The sequence below is a fragment of the Genypterus blacodes genome, unplaced genomic scaffold (genome assembly GCF_046128005.1).
Source record: "Genypterus blacodes isolate CSIRO-AG114 ecotype Tasmania unplaced genomic scaffold, CSIRO-AGI_Gbla_v1 ptg000037l_1, whole genome shotgun sequence".
Classification (NCBI taxonomy): Eukaryota; Metazoa; Chordata; class Actinopteri; order Ophidiiformes; family Ophidiidae; genus Genypterus; species Genypterus blacodes.
The window spans coordinates 1,633,226-1,650,220 of NW_027466850.1; the positions used below are offsets into that span (position 1 = coordinate 1,633,226).

General features: G+C 40.7%; 1 protein-coding gene across 1 annotated transcript; it reads left to right on the forward strand.

Annotated features, from left to right (window-relative positions):
* The first annotated feature begins 6,927 nt into the window (after positions 1 to 6,927).
* nicn1 (nicolin 1) lies at positions 6,928 to 12,167 on the forward strand. Its single transcript, XM_076147302.1, has 7 exons — positions 6,928 to 7,099; positions 7,978 to 8,127; positions 9,068 to 9,247; positions 11,135 to 11,248; positions 11,347 to 11,415; positions 11,502 to 11,606; positions 11,745 to 12,167. Exons 2-7 carry the CDS (start codon positions 7,981 to 7,983, stop codon positions 11,784 to 11,786), a joined length of 657 nt encoding a protein of 218 aa, XP_076003417.1. The 5' UTR covers positions 6,928 to 7,099; positions 7,978 to 7,980; the 3' UTR covers positions 11,787 to 12,167.
* Positions 12,168 to 16,995: the final 4,828 nt, after the last annotated feature.

Below are 16,995 nucleotides of genomic sequence, written 5' to 3' on the forward strand. Positions count from 1 at the left end.
TATCAGGCACCTGTTCAGCACTCGACAAAAAATGTTGCTTTTGCAATAACAGCACATTTTCTTCGGGGGATGCATTTCTGGTTCAAAGTTGTGTTTTCCATAGTTAGGGTTCAGCTTTAAATGGATGTGGTCAGGTTTACGCCAGTGAAGAGGATCAGGTTTAAGGTCATAGATAATAGTTTTCAGCCAAGCTACAAAAAAGATTATAAGACTGAACTGGGTTATCTACAAAACCTGAGGTTGCCGACCTCTTCGGGCTTCTGAAGCCTACCAGAATTGAACACTGAAGTTTGTACATTACAACCTGGACATCAGAGGACTGTTCCTCTCTACAACCACACAGAGTTTTTGTGTTTTGAAGTTTTCGATTGTGCTTGAGACTTTAAAGAGACAGAAACAAATCCAATTGAACCAATGAATTTTGCCATTGTTGTCGGAAACTTACATGTTCCTGAATACCCATTTTTCTCTCCCCTCTCTGTCTCTCTGGTTCGCTCTCTCTCTGTCTCCCTGCCGGTTGAGGGCAGATAATTAAAAATACATTCAAATGAGCCAAAGATGGAAATTTTGTGTGTCACACAGGACAAACACACACACACACACACACACACACACACACACACACAAAGGACAGACAGGGGCCCAGATCCCACCAGACACTGATGTAATCGATGACCTTTGGATGTGTCCGCATTTACATTTACTCACGAGGTAGGAGTGAATTCATTTGGCTTTTCAGACTAGAAGGAGTAGAGAAACAGGGAGAGAGAGAGAGAAGGAGAACAACAATAGATGATATGATGGAGAGAGGTAAGAAGTGGCTAAAAAACAGACTGACTAATTTTTGTATTCAAAAATGATTTTGGTACCAAATCCTCTTTCTCTCTCTCTCTCTCTCTCTCTCTCTCTCTCTCTCTCTCTCTCTCTCTGTATGTGTGTGTGCGTGTGCGTATGTGTGTGTGTGGTTGTTTGAATTAATCTTTATTGAGATGTACGTTTGCAATACAGGGAAAGTAAATGGAAGAAATTAAAGCAAATGGATCATTTTGCAGCCACACAGTATATTTACACCACGCATACTCAGCCACTTAAGCACGCTGTACAGTATTTCTCGACCTCTTATTCAACACTGACATCTCCGCTTTTAATAACTCAACTGCTCTCCCAGCATCGTTTGTCTTTCCGTATAAAGAGTGGTGGGCCCGCGACTGTTCTTGACTTGTCAGCGGTGATTTACCGCACCATTATAGGGCCCGAGTATAAAACACAGAGCTGATAACAAATGCATGGAAAATAAAAATCTGCAGGTGTTTGCACTGCTGGGTCTGTGTGCTTCTCCAGGCGAAAAATCAGACAAAGATCTCAAGATCATTTCTCTTCTTTTTTTTTGACGATGCCACCAATCTCTCTTGATGCCCATTTGTCTAACTCCATCTCTCTCCTTCTTTACAGTTTGCACTCATTTCTTTCTCCAAAAGTGCAGTCTTCATTGAATGATGAAGGAGAAGGGCGAGTCAAATGAAGATGTAGACAGTGAGGAAAACCATAGACGTGATACATTTGCCGCAAGGAAAAGACAATAAAACATTGTTACAGTGTTATTGTCATTGTATCAATGCGATTTCTCTATTACATTGGAGAGCAAGGGCAATAACTCACCAAAACACAGATCGCGTAGCATTGTAATTTGTGAAATAAAAGTTGCACAAACTCAAAACTTGAAAGTGGATAGGAATCGCATTACTTTTGTATTGGCCTATAGTGTGTGTGAAAATCACCATTGCCACGCCAAGTAATTGACTAAAAATACCTTAAAATGAAGGGATCATATATCCCAACTGGTCTGGGAATGCTACAGGATGTGGCAAGGATGGATGGATGAATGTCGGGGAAAATTATATGCCAATGATCATCAGTATGGCATTGTTAATTACCTTCCTCCTTAGAGTGTTTTCCTCATTTTTGAAAATCAATAAAGCCTTAAATCATACAAGTCTTACAACGGCATTGATGCAGTGTGCTTGCAAATCATCAAGGTGTTGTGAAGTGGAAAAAGGGAGGAATATTATAAAGTTGAGAGATGATTTATGAGGGAATTAACTAATAAACAAAAGTTATATCCCTACAATATATTATAGGGCAAATTTAAATAATTTTTAATAATTTATATAGAAAACTTAAATCAGTTTCTGATTTTTTGGGTTTTTTTTAATGGTGGACCAATCACTTTCATTTGACTTAATTTATTTATTGATGTCACCTCACAAGGGTGAGACAAATCACACTTGAAAAATGCTGTCCCACTAGTGATGTGCTAAATTAAATTAAATCAGATTTCATGATAGAATACAAGATTAAAGACATGAAACTGTGTAGTTGATTAAGAGGGCAAGGCCACATCTTCAAAGGAAATGAATCCTCGCTTAAAAATCCTCTGTGTCGTTCCTGTGATCTCAGTCGGTTCATGTTAAAGCTGGAAACATGGCTGTTAAGACTCCCACTCATTTCCTTTAGAGACAGTGATTCACTTCCATTTAACAGGAGAGCAAATTAATGTCACCTCCATAGTGGGTGCACAGAGATTGGGGAGTGTAGTGTATGCGTCATAGTGACACACTGGGGAACCGGGTTCATATTGTTGTTTGGTCGCCATTGTTCTAAAGTCATAAATGTCACATGTCATGTTGGTGGGCTTTGTGAATGGTGTCCTCCTTTAACATCTCACACAAACAGTGAAATTGAAGAATGGGTGGGACATGCTGTGTTAGGAGGGGCTCATGCATTAAGCAGAATATTGCTTTGTTGGAAAAATGACAAAGAGACAACAGACTTGGCCCAGTAACAAGACCTTGGTATCCACAGGCAAAGCTGTGAAGCCACAGATCAATGGCAAAGGAGATGGGTCTGACAAGGTTGATTCACTGAGGTTAAAACAAACACAGCAGTTTTCAATCTGCAGGCCAGAGCTCACTGATCTTTTCAATGAAACAGGGACTTTGAAGTTCTTTGTTTCTTGAGTAACTCTTCCAGCTTGTTGTTCCCTTCTCTTTATCGTCTGTTGCAGGCTTTCTGCACAATGTTACATCGTCCTTTCACACACACACACACACAAGTATTTATTTGGACTTTTTGCCTTTTTCCACCAATAAAATCAGGAAGTTTTAGACACATAGTTTTCTCCCTGGCCATCAACTTTCTTTTGCAGATATGTCCTGCTTCTGCTATTTTCATTTAACCAATTATCTTGCAGAAATCAAATCTGCCTGCTGCCAGAATTTCAATCTGTCAGCTCTAGAAATAGGTTCCACAGGTTACCTGCAGGCAGTTTATTCAAAGCCTCCCTGCAAAGTCTACACTCAATGCAATGAAACACACAATTATTGACAATTGATTTCTCCTGATTAGAGCATGTCACAAAGCTTTCACTGTCAACATTCATTCCATTTGGCTTGTTGCACAGTTCCTATGCAGTTGCAACAACCTGGTATCCAAATTTGATCTGACAAAACGTTAATGGATTGCCATTGATTTTGTGTTGTGTAGTTAAAAGTGCAGCAAGTGATAGACTCCGATTCATGTGACAGTGTTGAGGACATTTAAAGTCTATGAATGATGACAGTTCAGTCTGACGCTGGGGCCACAGGCACACACACACACACACACACACACACACACTTACACAAAAACAGGGAGGAGGCTCTACATACTGATCTGCTTCCCCGTAAATACACACACATGCACAATTGATTTCTGATTGGTTTTGACTTGGCTGTAAGGGAAAGACATTTACACAGAGGATCTGGACTCAAATTAGTACAACCTTCATTTCCTCCTCGTAGTGGCAGAGATATGAACCATCCTACTGTTTTGTACAGCCATAGGGTGTATTGATTTACCTAGGACAGGTTCTGTGATATACACACTGAAAAATGCACATTGTGTATTTTTATTCAGTTTTTTTCCCTGCTCATGCATTTTTCTTGTTGCTGTTGCATTTTGTGTCTCAGATGATTTTTCACTGTGGGATAAGATATAGCTTATTTAATCATAACTTAACTGTGGCTTCACTTTGCATTACTTCATCTACTGTGCTTCATAGTGTTGCTACATAATGACACATGACAGCACCGAGTCCAGGGAAAGTCTGAGGACAGCAGAGGAATTTGCTGCGGTCGTGTGTGTGTGTGTGTGTGTGTGTGTGTGTGGGGAAACCCCCTCATCACAAAACAGAGCACTCATAGTCCTGCGCGCACGTAAAGACATGTCAGCTAGATGATGACAAACTTGGAGAGAGTGATGTGAACGAGCAGGCTGAATGTGTGCAGTGTACCCAAAACTTACTACAATCCATCAACGAGTGTACAAGTGTGTGTGTGTGTTAGTTAAGTAAAAATGTACTCTACCAATTAAACTTCCTCAAACTGTAATTACAAAATAAATAGTCGCCTGTCAATCAATAACATCACTCTTTTGTTTGATTACAAAGAGGCAATAATTATTACTTTTCTAATGAACTCTGCATGGAGACCAGTGTTTATCTTTTGTTTTGTGTTACTTACTGCATTCATTTCCATGATTACGGAACTAAATGCTCCTCTATTCTAATTAAAAAACTGTCAGAAACAAAAAGTCAAACTCACCAACTTGTGCATTTTTCTGGTGAATGTCTTTTTTTTGCCATTGCAAATTAGATTTATTTTTATCCCCTCTTTCTGTGGATTTGCATTGGATTTCATCACTGTTTTCTCTTTTATCTAATTATTGATTCATCATGGATCTTTTAATCACTTAAACTAATCTGGAATAAAATTAGCTTTTGTGTGGACAAAACATATCAACTCACAAAATCCTAAAGCTATAAATTCAGAGCTTCCTGTCAGTCCTAATTGGATGCATGTAATCTCAAGCTATTGTTCCATTCTGGACCATTAAAAAGTTTTACGTCTCCTCCTCTCACATTCTTCATCTCTGCATCCCTCTCTCAAGGTTACCCATCATGTGTTCCTCAAAGAGTAAATACGTGGCTCTGTCGTTGTGTCTTACGTAAGAGCGACACCTCAGCACTGCTCTTATGTAATAACCATCACCTACCAGGCTTGAATGCATTTTACTCTCTTCCCTCATCCCAGAGGTACTTTACCCAGCAGGGGAAGGTTTTCAAAATGAAAGAGCAATTGATGGAAAAAAATGCCAGAAAGCAAGACACAGATCAAGAGGGAGACTCTCCCTGGGCAGCTGAATATTTTGCAAATTGTCGTCTGCCTGTCCCGGTTTGTCTGGCTAAAAAAACAAGTTGCTATCGAAGGGGAACCAGACAGATGGTGCTGAGAACTGGCAGACAGACACATCGACAAGAAAGAAACGAAGCAACGCAGGGAAGAAAGAACAGACAGAGTGAGCCAAGGGTATGGGTCTCGGAGATAAAAACCCACTGGACATCCCTGCTCCAATGAGTAAGAGTCACTCTCTCTCTCACACTGTCTCTCTCTGTCCCCTTCCTCCCTGTCCTCCCTGTCTCGCTCTCCCCCTGCCTGCTCTAAGCCCCTGCAGCTACATGCTTGCTTGTGCAGACCATCTGGGAGGAGAGGGGATTGTTTTTGCTCAGGGACGCAGAGTGCCAGCTTCCTACACGCTCTGATCTGGGGGCTTTGGAAAGCTCCACTCCTTTGCTTCAAACACTTCTCTTTTTTTTTTGTAGAAATCGATGTATGCCAGTGTAACACATCCAGGGGAGGGAGGGGGATCGCACAAGGGGAAGGGAGAGGAACCAAGCACCACTGCCATTTATATTTTAATGGTAATTTTCTAATTAGCATGTGATATTAAACTAAATATGACATTAGCTGGCCAGTAATTGGTGTTTGATACTGACACAAATACTGCTTTTGTTTGTTTTGTTTTGTGTTTGCTTTTTAAAAAAATAGACTGAAACACATAAAATGTGCGTGAGTGTATAATTGGAACATTCTGTTTGTAAATGTACCTCATCATCGCTTTTTGTTTTTGTAATGATTAGCTCCAGGGTCACACTACCAATTTGTAAATATCCACTGAATTTGCAAGCATATTGTCAATGGATCATCATGATCATGCATAAGCACATAAGCATAAACACACAAGCGTGACGGTGTTTGGTCCGGTTAAATCCAGAATTATGTGCGGTGAAAATAATAAAGATACTTCCAGATTACCTTCTTACTGCTTGTATAGGCTTAAATATTCTCTACACAGACTCGCAGTGATTTGTTATGATATTCCCAAGTATGATCCTTCAAAAATGTAAATCTGTGGCTGAATAATTATAAAGCTGAAGTCCCAGGTGTACTGTAGCACACGGAGGAGGAAGATGTTTGGGCTGAGCTGTTTATGCCAAGTAGACGTGGAACATTTTGGAAACTATTTTTCAGTTTTGCAGGGAAATCATTACAAGGCCATCCAGGAATAACAACTGATACCTGCTGCTGACTGATAAACGTGTTGCCGCGCCGCATTGCCCTCACACACACACGCTGCACAGCTGAACCTCATTTGGACGGGAGATTGTGCCTGGTGGCGATCAGCATATATCATTTTAGGAAAACGGGGGGTGTTTTCAGAGGAGCGTGGAGATGTGAATTAATGTGACCAGATTACCGGAAGACACCTTTAAATTTTAACACATGACCCGCTCGGTGACATGGTGACAGGCGTTAGATCCACAAAGTAAGCCTGCCCCCTGCTGGACAGACTTTGTACTCAGTATTTGTGTGCAGAAGAGCTCTAGTTGTAAGTAATGATGTATGAATGATGGTGAGCGTTAATTAGTAGTATGTATGTGTTTAATAAGTTGTAGTTATTAATGTTTAGTCATGGCTATTTATATTCATGTACTATTTAGGCGTTGTTTGTTTATGTCTGGCCCTTTAAGACTCTTGGCGTCGCCTTGGTTACACTGAGGAAGTCACAGTGCGGCTTTATTCTGCTAACAATAACGACTTCAACCATTTTATCGCAGCTGGTTTCATTCCCGTTACTGTCGAAGCTTATTGAAATAGTCTCGGACGAAGGAAGGCGAGTCTTCCTCCTCCGACCCGGCTCCTCTTCATCATCACTCTGCGCGGTACGTAACTGATAACATCGGCGCCGCTAGCAGCCGTGATGCTAGCGTGTGTTTGTGTTGCTTTAGCTCCCCTGCGGACGAGATGCGAACCCGTGACTGCGCTCCTTTCTAATGTCGTAATACAAACATGAACGTTGACTTTGGCTGCTGCTGGTCCTTCTGCCTGGACGATGACGCGATGACATGATGACGCGACTCTGTCCATGGTGCTAGCAAGTACCAAAACAGAACCATGGATACACAAGGACGCATGAATGTGACACACAAACATGCTGTTCAACATCAAATTCCATAACCATAGGTGTCAGTAAGGAGTTGTTCACATCCCCTTGCCCCTTTGCTTTCCCCTTTAGTGTTTGCATTCAGTGTGCTTGGTAAGGCTTTGTTTCAAACTCAACAAACCATCGCACTAAGGCCCTGCTTTGACCTGTTCACAAACAGCTGGAGACACTCACATCACATTGATCTGATGCTACAGCTTTATTATTCGACCTCCACCATCAAAGTAGTGAATCCTCTATCCATTAATGCCTACATTGTTGTTGTAGGTGACATCATCAAGCCAGAGCCAGCCAAAGTCTTTCTCATGTTTAGGAAGAGATGAAAGTCTAACTATCCAAACATAACGTCATGAGTAATGATGCCAACAACAACAATTAACTTATCTCTAAATTCCTGTTTAATCAGATCATCTGTCATTACTCTGCTTGGTTTGAGCTCTGATGCGTTTCCCTGCAAAGAAGGCAGCAGCAGTTTTCATTTACACAAGAATATGGAGCAGCAGTCAGTCTTTGCTTTGTGCCGTTTACAACGAGGGAGCTGTAAATGTCCTTTGATTCTAGTTTATATCCGTTGTAAACCTTTATTTTGGTCTACAGAAGATGAGTGAGAGCAGCGACTGCATCGCTCCTGTGACCTGCACCATCAAACCTCCGGTCTACCTGCACATTGGAGACACCAAGACTGAGGCTCCGTGCTCTGGTGTGTGTGTCATAGACGTCACACTCCCCTTTGGAAAGTCTGTCAATGTAAGTTAGGACTCCGCTCAGGAAGTTAGTGAACTTTTTACTTTTTTCTAATTATTTTTATAGCTATTTTGACTCCATCATGTTTCTGGAAGGTCGATGTTACCACTTCTTATGGAGCACAACATGATGAGAGGATGTAGCTCTTTGTGTTCTGGTTGTACTAGAATAATTGTGTGAATACATCAACAACTTTTATTAAGCTTTTTTCAATTGTTTGGCTTTTTTTCGTTGTGCTTCACGGACAAAATGTGATTATAAAATTTATAAACTTTCTTCCTGGTTTGCCTCTTTTGGGCACCCAAGAGGCTTTTCCTCCATCTGTCTTGAGACTTCCAGCATTTGGTCATTGGCCTACTTTTTCCACATTTAATCCTAAATACTCATTCAGTTAAAAGTGAGTGTATCTCCTCATTAGCTCCAAAGGCTCCAGCTTCAAAGGCTTCAGCCTCAGGCCACATTCACGGGAGGAATTATCTCCAGCAGGCGTTTTGATGGCGGCGTCTTGAGATTTAAATGTTAATACTATGATTTGGCACACTCACGTGAGCCACTGTTTGAGAAGCACTGTACGCTCGCGGGATGTTTCATTTTGGCCCTGAAATTCTTAACGAGCCTTATGAACAAGGAAAGGCTCATTTCTTTTTAAAAATTTGCATTTTATCTGACAAATCACAAGTGAATTAGATCCATTTTAATATTTTTTTACCAGTATTCTTATCGGTAAATTATGCTTTGTAAAATACCTCAGCTTCAACTCAGCATTCATTTTCTCCCCCTCTTTTTTTTGCATTTTTTCTTCAGACATCCACTTCACCTTTATTGTCAGTAGTGTACATCAAATAGATAATTTATGATCACATCAGATCTAAAGTATCAATTAAACGTTCATCAGGGTTGTTCCTGCTCCTGAAATCTATATTTTTTGCCTTTTGTCTTCCAGATTGAGGAGCTCACCTTTAAGAACTACTACACCGCCTATGTGACGGTGCGTTTGTTGAGGAGGAACCCAGCACAAGACGCCCCTGCTAAGTGGTGCACTGCTCTCAGAGACGTGCCTCTGATGGACAACCCTCACACTGAGGCAGGCTCCCAGGACTACTTCTCCATTCACAGGACCCAGGTGGGCTGCAGCTTGAGCCTGTGTGTGTGTGTGTGTGTGTGTGTGTGTGTGTGTGTGTGTGTGTGTGTGTGTGTGTGTGTGTGTGTGTGTGTGTGTGTGTGTGTGTGTGTGTGTGTGTGTTGAAGGTTAATCAACAAGTGAGTGAAGTAACACCTGCAGGGCTTCTAATCCAGATGACTCAGGATGTCATGATACAAGTTATCAGGGAAGAAGTTTGCAATAAAGGAGTGTAGTGGGCTTCAGACTGTGAGAGTTTTATTTGAAACCCTAGAACAAAACAGAACAGAACATCATGAAGGTGAAGAGTGAACATTGACATTCTGTCATCTTCCTCTTCTGCTTGTGATGATCTAAGAACACAAAGACTTTATGTTAATAGAATCACAGTTTTATGCCTTTGAGTTTGAGCTGTTGATATTCTGAAGACACATTCAACTCAATGAAGAACATCTGGATCAGTATGCAACACAGGGTCGACCCAAATCCGATTGATGTTTAAGCTCCTGGTGGTACCTGCTGGCAGCCCCTCAGTAAAGCATTAGGAGTAATGGAAAATGATTGACAGAACTCTCAGGCACATCAAAGAACCAAATTCTGTAAACCATAACTTTAAAGACTTTATGCATCGAGTGCATGACTTAAAATGCAAATATGACACTGGTGAGTTGTTTTATTTTGACAAATGCCAACCTTTTATATATGTTTCTATACTGTTTATACTTTACAGACTTGCATGCTTTGCTAAATGCTGTAACTTGTGTGTTATTGTGCTCTGTGCTCCAATGAGCCAGGATGAGCTGTATGAATGTTTGGTTCTGGGTTTTTTTTCCCCCTTAATGTTTACTATCTGAGTGTCACCCATGACTTGTTGTTTTTTCCTACCTATTACACCATTTTCTACTCTTTTCTATGTTTAAAAAAGTTCTAAAATGTATAACCTGCATGCAAAAAAGGGCTTTTTGAAGGTGGCTCATTCCTCTGCTTTGGCTGCTTCCTTAAATCTTCTCTTTGCAGCTGAAGCTCTGACAATGCATGCAAACCCCCTTTAAGGTGAACTATCCTTCTAACTTGCCGTCAAAGGCGTAGACAAGCCTCTATTGTATGTGACTGCAGCTTAACCTCACATCAAATCTGTAAACAAACAGATTCCATTGAGCGTAAAACCAACACACCCTGTCAGCTTGGTGCCATATATTTTCCCTCTCAGTCTGCAATGGAGGAAAGCCAGACATCTCCCAAAGACGGGCACCATAAGCACTGTAATGCTGATATTATGGAGACATTACAAATGGACTTATTTTCCATCTCCATGTCTGTTTCCTGCTTTGTCTTTTTTCTTCTGAAAATACAACCAGATGGTGATTTCATTTTTGTTTACTTCAGACAGCGCGCCAAGTCTGATGCAGTATAAAGGCTTGGTCTTTGTATAAATGATGGTTATTACTCGCTTTCTTTTTCATATTCAGCTCTAATGAAATGATGCATGTTTTACTGTGGTGTTTCTCTGTGTGTGGAATATGACCCCAGGGCCTGGAAGAAGCTTTTATTAGATGATTTATAGAATAGGTTCTAATTATTACCATGAGCAAATACCCTTATGGGAAAGACTCGTTATTCTTTCCATAATTAATCAAGTTAAAAGCTCAAATGTATATAATCTATACCAGGGGTCACCTTACATTGTGTGTCTGAATGTTTTTATGTGAAGAATTGGAAGGAAAGAGATGAAAGTTTTTGTGTCCTGCCCAAGTGTTTAAGTTGAAGAAGATCCTGCATCCAGATTTCATTTAATTTAGCTTAATTCACTAAATTAGCCCTGCAGTTTTCTATACTATCTGTGTCCCTGATTCATGCTGTGTGTCCCTGCCTGTGTGTCTCTTTGTGTAGATGCAGATGGAGCCGGATCACGTGGTGTCTGTGAGACTCATCCTGAGACAGCCGTCGTCAGCCTGGCTAACCTTCAACCTTGAAGAGATCAAAATACACCCTCATACGGAACCTGTTAGTTTGAACTGCGCTATAAATGTTATACTTAGACTGCACCAAACACAACAAGTAGCCCATGTGATAACACTTACAAATTCTCCTCCTCCCTCCAGGACCCAGACAGGGAGGTTTCTGATTGGCTGTCTGACCTGACACTAGTTGACCAAAACCCTGATCTGGAGGTTTGCATTTATTAATGGATGTATGTGTGAATGGACATGAAGCATTATGCGTGGCTTTCTGTGGAACATGTCCCTCTGTGTCTCAGGGTCTCCCAGACCCCCAGACTGTGTCGTCCAGTATCCAGCAGATGTGGGCTCTGACTGAGGTGATGCAGACCAACCAGACCACCGCCTCCATCGGACGCTTTGATGTGAGTCAAAGCAGTCCTGACCAAATGCAAATGTACAGAGTCATATGGAGTGTTGATGTTGTTCGATGTCAATTCTTGCTTTTGTTGAAATCAAAGAGACATGGAGGGGAAATGGTTTTGTTCTGTGTTTTGCCCCAGGTGGATGGATGCTACGATATCAACCTGCTCTCCTTGACATAACATGAGCATTGTGCAGTTGTGTGCGTTGGTCCTCACTGTATGGATGCTTGGTGGACTGCAAAATATAAAAAGGTGACACTGACAGCTACAGAACCAATGAGCCCAAAGTGTTCTGTGTTTATGAGAGGACTACAGTATCAATCTGATGTAATGTATTATTTCTTAACTTCCTGGGCATCAGTCAAACATGTATTAAAGCTTGTACATAGGAATGTAACCTACATGGTAAGAAGCTAAGTAAGTTAATTATTTAATCAAGGGGAGTAAATAAGCACGACTAGAATGTATTTATTACACTTAAGCCTTAAATGATGCGGATGTTATTTATTTTTGCTTGAATTTTACTCACTCAGCAGTATTACTCAACACTGCTGACCATCTTTGTCTAACACCATTGGCTGTGAGCATTGAATGTTTGTTTTCACTGACATAATGTTAGATGCGCCTGTATGATCCAATACAATCCAATATCACAGCCATGTCATTGTTGGCACTGTGTCGTATATTAGACTGCATTATACTGTGAGGTGTTCCTAAAACATGCGGTGCCCCCACTCTTCACCACTTGGTGGCAGCAGTGGCTTATTGAAGTGTTGCGTGTGGGCAAGCATGAGGAAGAACACGCTTAGCTGTGTGAAGAAAAAAACCAACCAATGTGTTCAGTGTTACACGCCTGTCGGTCGCGTTGTTCACAGATTCTATTTGCCACATGTCGATGAAACCAAAGCTCTCCAATGTGACTAATTAGATATCAGCAATGTCACACATGCGATGTATGAGGGGAAAGTGGCACAAGTGCTGTTTAGCATAAATGCCTGCTGGAGAAGCTCTCCCACTGCTGCGCTTTAAATAAATCATCCAGTGTGCTTATTTGACTTAAAGTGCAGAGCAGCGCGGCAGAATCTCCAGAGGAAGATTCAGCAATGCTGTCTGAAGAAAGCAGGCCAAGGTTTCTCCTTTTCTTCTTTTTACCATTGAAGTGTTTGTGACTGTGGTATAAATAAATAGAGGGCAGAGAGCATCCTCAGCACCATCTCTTTACTCATCAGCAGCTCTGTAAACATGCAGGGATGTGCCATGTTTACAGCAGAGATAAACTCCATATATTGAGTCCCAGCATATTAAAACTAAGAGAACGGTGCTCTCATTTTCATCTTTGAATCTGAGAATCAAATTCTGAATATTAAAATGGTTTCTAGTGTCACCGGGAATGTTAATGAGCAACATTTTCCCATAGCAACCTAAGAAATACTGGTGTGTCTGCTTTCACAGCAACGTTTGATTTTATATTCTAGATTTTAGGGCTGTAATGATTCAGACTTAAGACGTCCTCTGTATTTATGTTTCTCATTTCACCGCAACAAGATCTGTTGATTTGTCAGCTGGATGACTGATTCACAGCGACCCATCTGTGTTTGTAAAGCTAATGACCATCAAGAGACAGTAAGGAGTCAGTTTATCTCAGTTTAACAGAACTAACAAGGATCATCAAACAAATCAAACAAAGTTGGTTAAGAATAAAAAAGAGGCTCTGATGTTCTGTGTGTGTGTGTGTGTGTGTGTGTGTGTGTGTGTGTGTGTGTCCCCAAACAAGTTGATTAGAGGGAGAAAGCCTGGATTTCACGTTTGTGCTCTGTCTCTCTCCGAAAGGGAACTGAGATTGTTCTCTTCATACCTTCTCCTAAAGAACAACCATATCGAATGTTTTAATCACTTTGCTAAAACCACACACTCAACATAGAAGCAGAAATCACAAACAAAACAATAAACTGCATTCTACTCCCTTCCGAGTGGCGTTTGCAGTGCACACTCAGGCTGTTGTTTCACCCTGCTTGTTACAGAGAGGGGGGGTGGGGGGGGGGGGCTGTGAGAGTCTGAATTGGATAAGGAGGTTCTGTGTCCATGTGTGTGAGAGAAAGAAAGACAATGATAAGACCAAGACAGAAGACACCAATCGTGATGTTCTGTGCCTGCAACACTGCAGTGATGAATCTGTTTGTTTTCCTCTCTAATAGAGCAAACAAATTCACAACCAATTCAGCCATCAACCCACAGAAGCGTTTCTCTCTATTTCCCTCTTTTCATCTTTTAGAACCTGCTTCAGCTACATTCAAACTCACATTACTAACCATCTGAGGTTATTTGCTAGTTCGATGCACTTGAATTGCCAAAGGAAAACAAGTTACCAATGGCAAACAGTCCTATGAAGTATTCTTATATACCAAGCTATAATGGTTGAGGGCAGTGTGACCCAATGGTTCTTTCTTCTTCATGCAGGGATTATAACATCCAACCTGGGATTACAGACCTTCACGCTGAGTTACTTCAAGCAAAGCCATCATTGAAAGGTTCAAACAAATCTTTACACTTGAAAGTTTCCTTTAAAGCAGATGTCTCCTTCTCTCGCTTCTCTTCTGTTCACTACTTCTTTGTCACATTTAAAAATCAAACAGCTGCATTGGCTCCCTCCCCTCTCAGCTGTCACTGCAAGTCTGACTCAAAAATGAAAACTCTCTCCCCGTCCATTAGTGTGCACAATATGTGGCCCAATCAAACCACGCCAGCAGCCATTTGACAATCTCCAAACCCTCCAGACTGCTAATGTGCTTTTCAAATACCGAAAGCAATCAAATGTTATGCTTTTTTTTGTCACATTCATGTTCATGGAATGTCTGGCACACAAAAAAACATGTTTGTTATTCAAATTTCGGGACTTTTTGGACACAACACACATTTTTTCATGTTAGTGCCCCAAATCCCTGAGCTTTAGCTTCAAATATTCGACACTGGCGTGATCCTAAATTAACTTGGAGAGTTTGAGGACAATAAAATCCTCAAATTCAGTTAAACTTACCTTATACACTCTCTGCATGTATATTTTCCCCTCTGGATGATGTCTGTGTTATTTTGGATATGAGAGGCTGCATTTTGGACACAGATCTCAGAGTGATGACTAACAGCAGCCTCAAGTATCTTAGCTGCATCGGTGTGCTCACCTGTGAAACTCACACAGACTTGATCAACTTCACAATTATGGCATTGCCTTTTTCTCTGGCATTTTTAGACCACATTTCAAAAAGGGCCAAGTTCAAGGGGATCTCCTTTGTTGGCCCTTTACAAGTGTCCATGTTTTGAATCGCACATTTCAAAACACTTGACTTGGACGTGTGCTTTGGGTTGTGTTTACGCTGCAAAGTGAAATTCCTCTTCATTTTCAGCTAACTGACAGAGCTCAGCGGGGTTTTGTGATAAAACTATATGAAGCATTTTATTATCCCCTCTATCCTGGAGCCTGTGTGCCTGCTGAAGAGAAGCAGCTTCAAAGCAGACAGTGTGTCTCTTAAGTTTTGCTGCATTGTGTTTGCGTCTTAGAATTTAAGGCTAAAAATTCTACCTTGGTATTTTATGTGCTTATTTGATTTAGAAACGAGTGGAAAGCCAGCAGCTGTAAAAAAAGCTTTAACCAGACAACTGATGTTTATTTAGGGATTATTGAGAATCTCTTTCATCCATGGTTGATGTGATAGATCTGAACATGGTAAAAAAGAGTTAAGAAAAGTTCCAAACAGCAACTTGATCCCTTCAATAAACTACACTTTTTCATCGCATATCACAGATCTGCCTACAACCAATGTACTTAATTCAAGCAGCCGCAATTGGTTCATGTGTATGTCGATATACAAGCTGCAGTATGATATTATATTCTGTTGATCTAGTTTATATCGCCCCTACCCTTTTAATATGAGAGATGATGAAACTATTAATATCAAACATTTGTTCCATGAGCACACTGTGTAACATACCGCACTGCAAAGGCTAAATACACAACACACAATTAAAATGATGAATGGAATAGTGTGTCTTTCTCCAGGGCCATACATTTGCAGTAAATTGGCTCATTCTCATAATTGGAACTCAAGCGATTGTTTTTGTTTTGCGGGTGTGTGATTTGCGTCATGGCTGATTTATGTAGTTTGCCATTTGCTATTTATTTGTTTTTTTATTTATTTATCATCGCAAGAGGGAAAGTAAACAGCTTTCAGATTAATATGCGAGTTAATCTTGTGGCACAATAAGCTCTTAATGGAGAAAATACTCAATTAAACTTTTGTAAGAAATGGCACTGGGGTGCTCCAATAAAACAGAGGAGTTATTGACACCTCTGGTAAAGGGGGCAAGTTTTACAAAACAAATGCCACAAACACAAGACCGTTATCAATCAGAGACAGCTGCTCAGGCAAAAAAAAAGTTTAAAAGTGCAATAATTTCTTCTGAGAACAGATTCTTGTCAAGATTAGTGGCCCAATTCCTATAAAGCCTCAAGCATAACTCTCTACCACAAATAACACCAGTGCTGTTTCAGCAGAGCACAAACCAGATTTGGGTTATGCTTTAAAACAGAAAACTCTACTTCTGTCCCAAGACAGCTGCTCAAGTTCAGCCAAAGTCATCCAAGAGTGAATATTAGATTTCATCCAAATGTACCTCGGCTTTATCCACCTCAGTGTCTCTGCGTCTCAGGGTAGTTCTTGTCTCAGCTTCACCCGGTGAAACAGTTTTTCCATTACAGCAGAAATATGAAAGGGCCGCTGGATGGAATGATGCACATTATGAGCCAAATATGTAGAATATCCAGGTGTTCAGTCTCATTAACACTGAGCTGGAATGTTTCTGATTGCTAATCACATCTGAATCAATGACTTACATGGCTGCAAATGTACTAGCTGATTCTAACAAAACGGTGTATTCAATCCAAACGTTTTTTTTTATGTTGCACTGTGCCAAACCACAAGAAAGCATTCATAAAAGATTTGCAGTGTGAGGAATAGGGCTTGTTGAAAAAGACAGAGAACAAAGGCATACTGCATTTGCACTCATCCATCGCAAACTTCAGCACAATTAGGCATAAAACAGTGAATGGGTGCCAGTGTGTTTGGGAGAGAGACAAACCACCTGGCATATTCATTCCAGGCAGCAGCACAGCTAATCTGGACAAACCAGATAAACGCCTAAGTGAAACATTAGTGTAAAATGCTATTCATGTATTCATCCATGTTGGAGGATAGCAAACAGTTTTAGCATATTTTGCTGTACTCTGTTAGAAAATATGATACAAGTGTTGAGTTCGTTTACTTTTTTACTCTCAAACCGTTGCAACAGCTCAAATGGGGGATCTTAAAAATAAACACTTTCACAGGATATGAGCCTG

Excerpts from the sequence above, each read along its gene's own strand:
- nicn1 (XM_076147302.1), top strand. The coding sequence starts at position 7,981 with ATGAGTGAGAGCAGCGACTGCATCGCTCCTGTGACCTGCACCATCAAA. Across the intron at positions 11,249-11,346 it reads TACACCCTCATACGGAACCT|GACCCAGACAGGGAGGTTTC; the intron begins GTTAGTTTGAAC and ends TCCTCCCTCCAG. Across the intron at positions 11,416-11,501 it reads ACCAAAACCCTGATCTGGAG|GGTCTCCCAGACCCCCAGAC; the intron begins GTTTGCATTTAT and ends TCTGTGTCTCAG.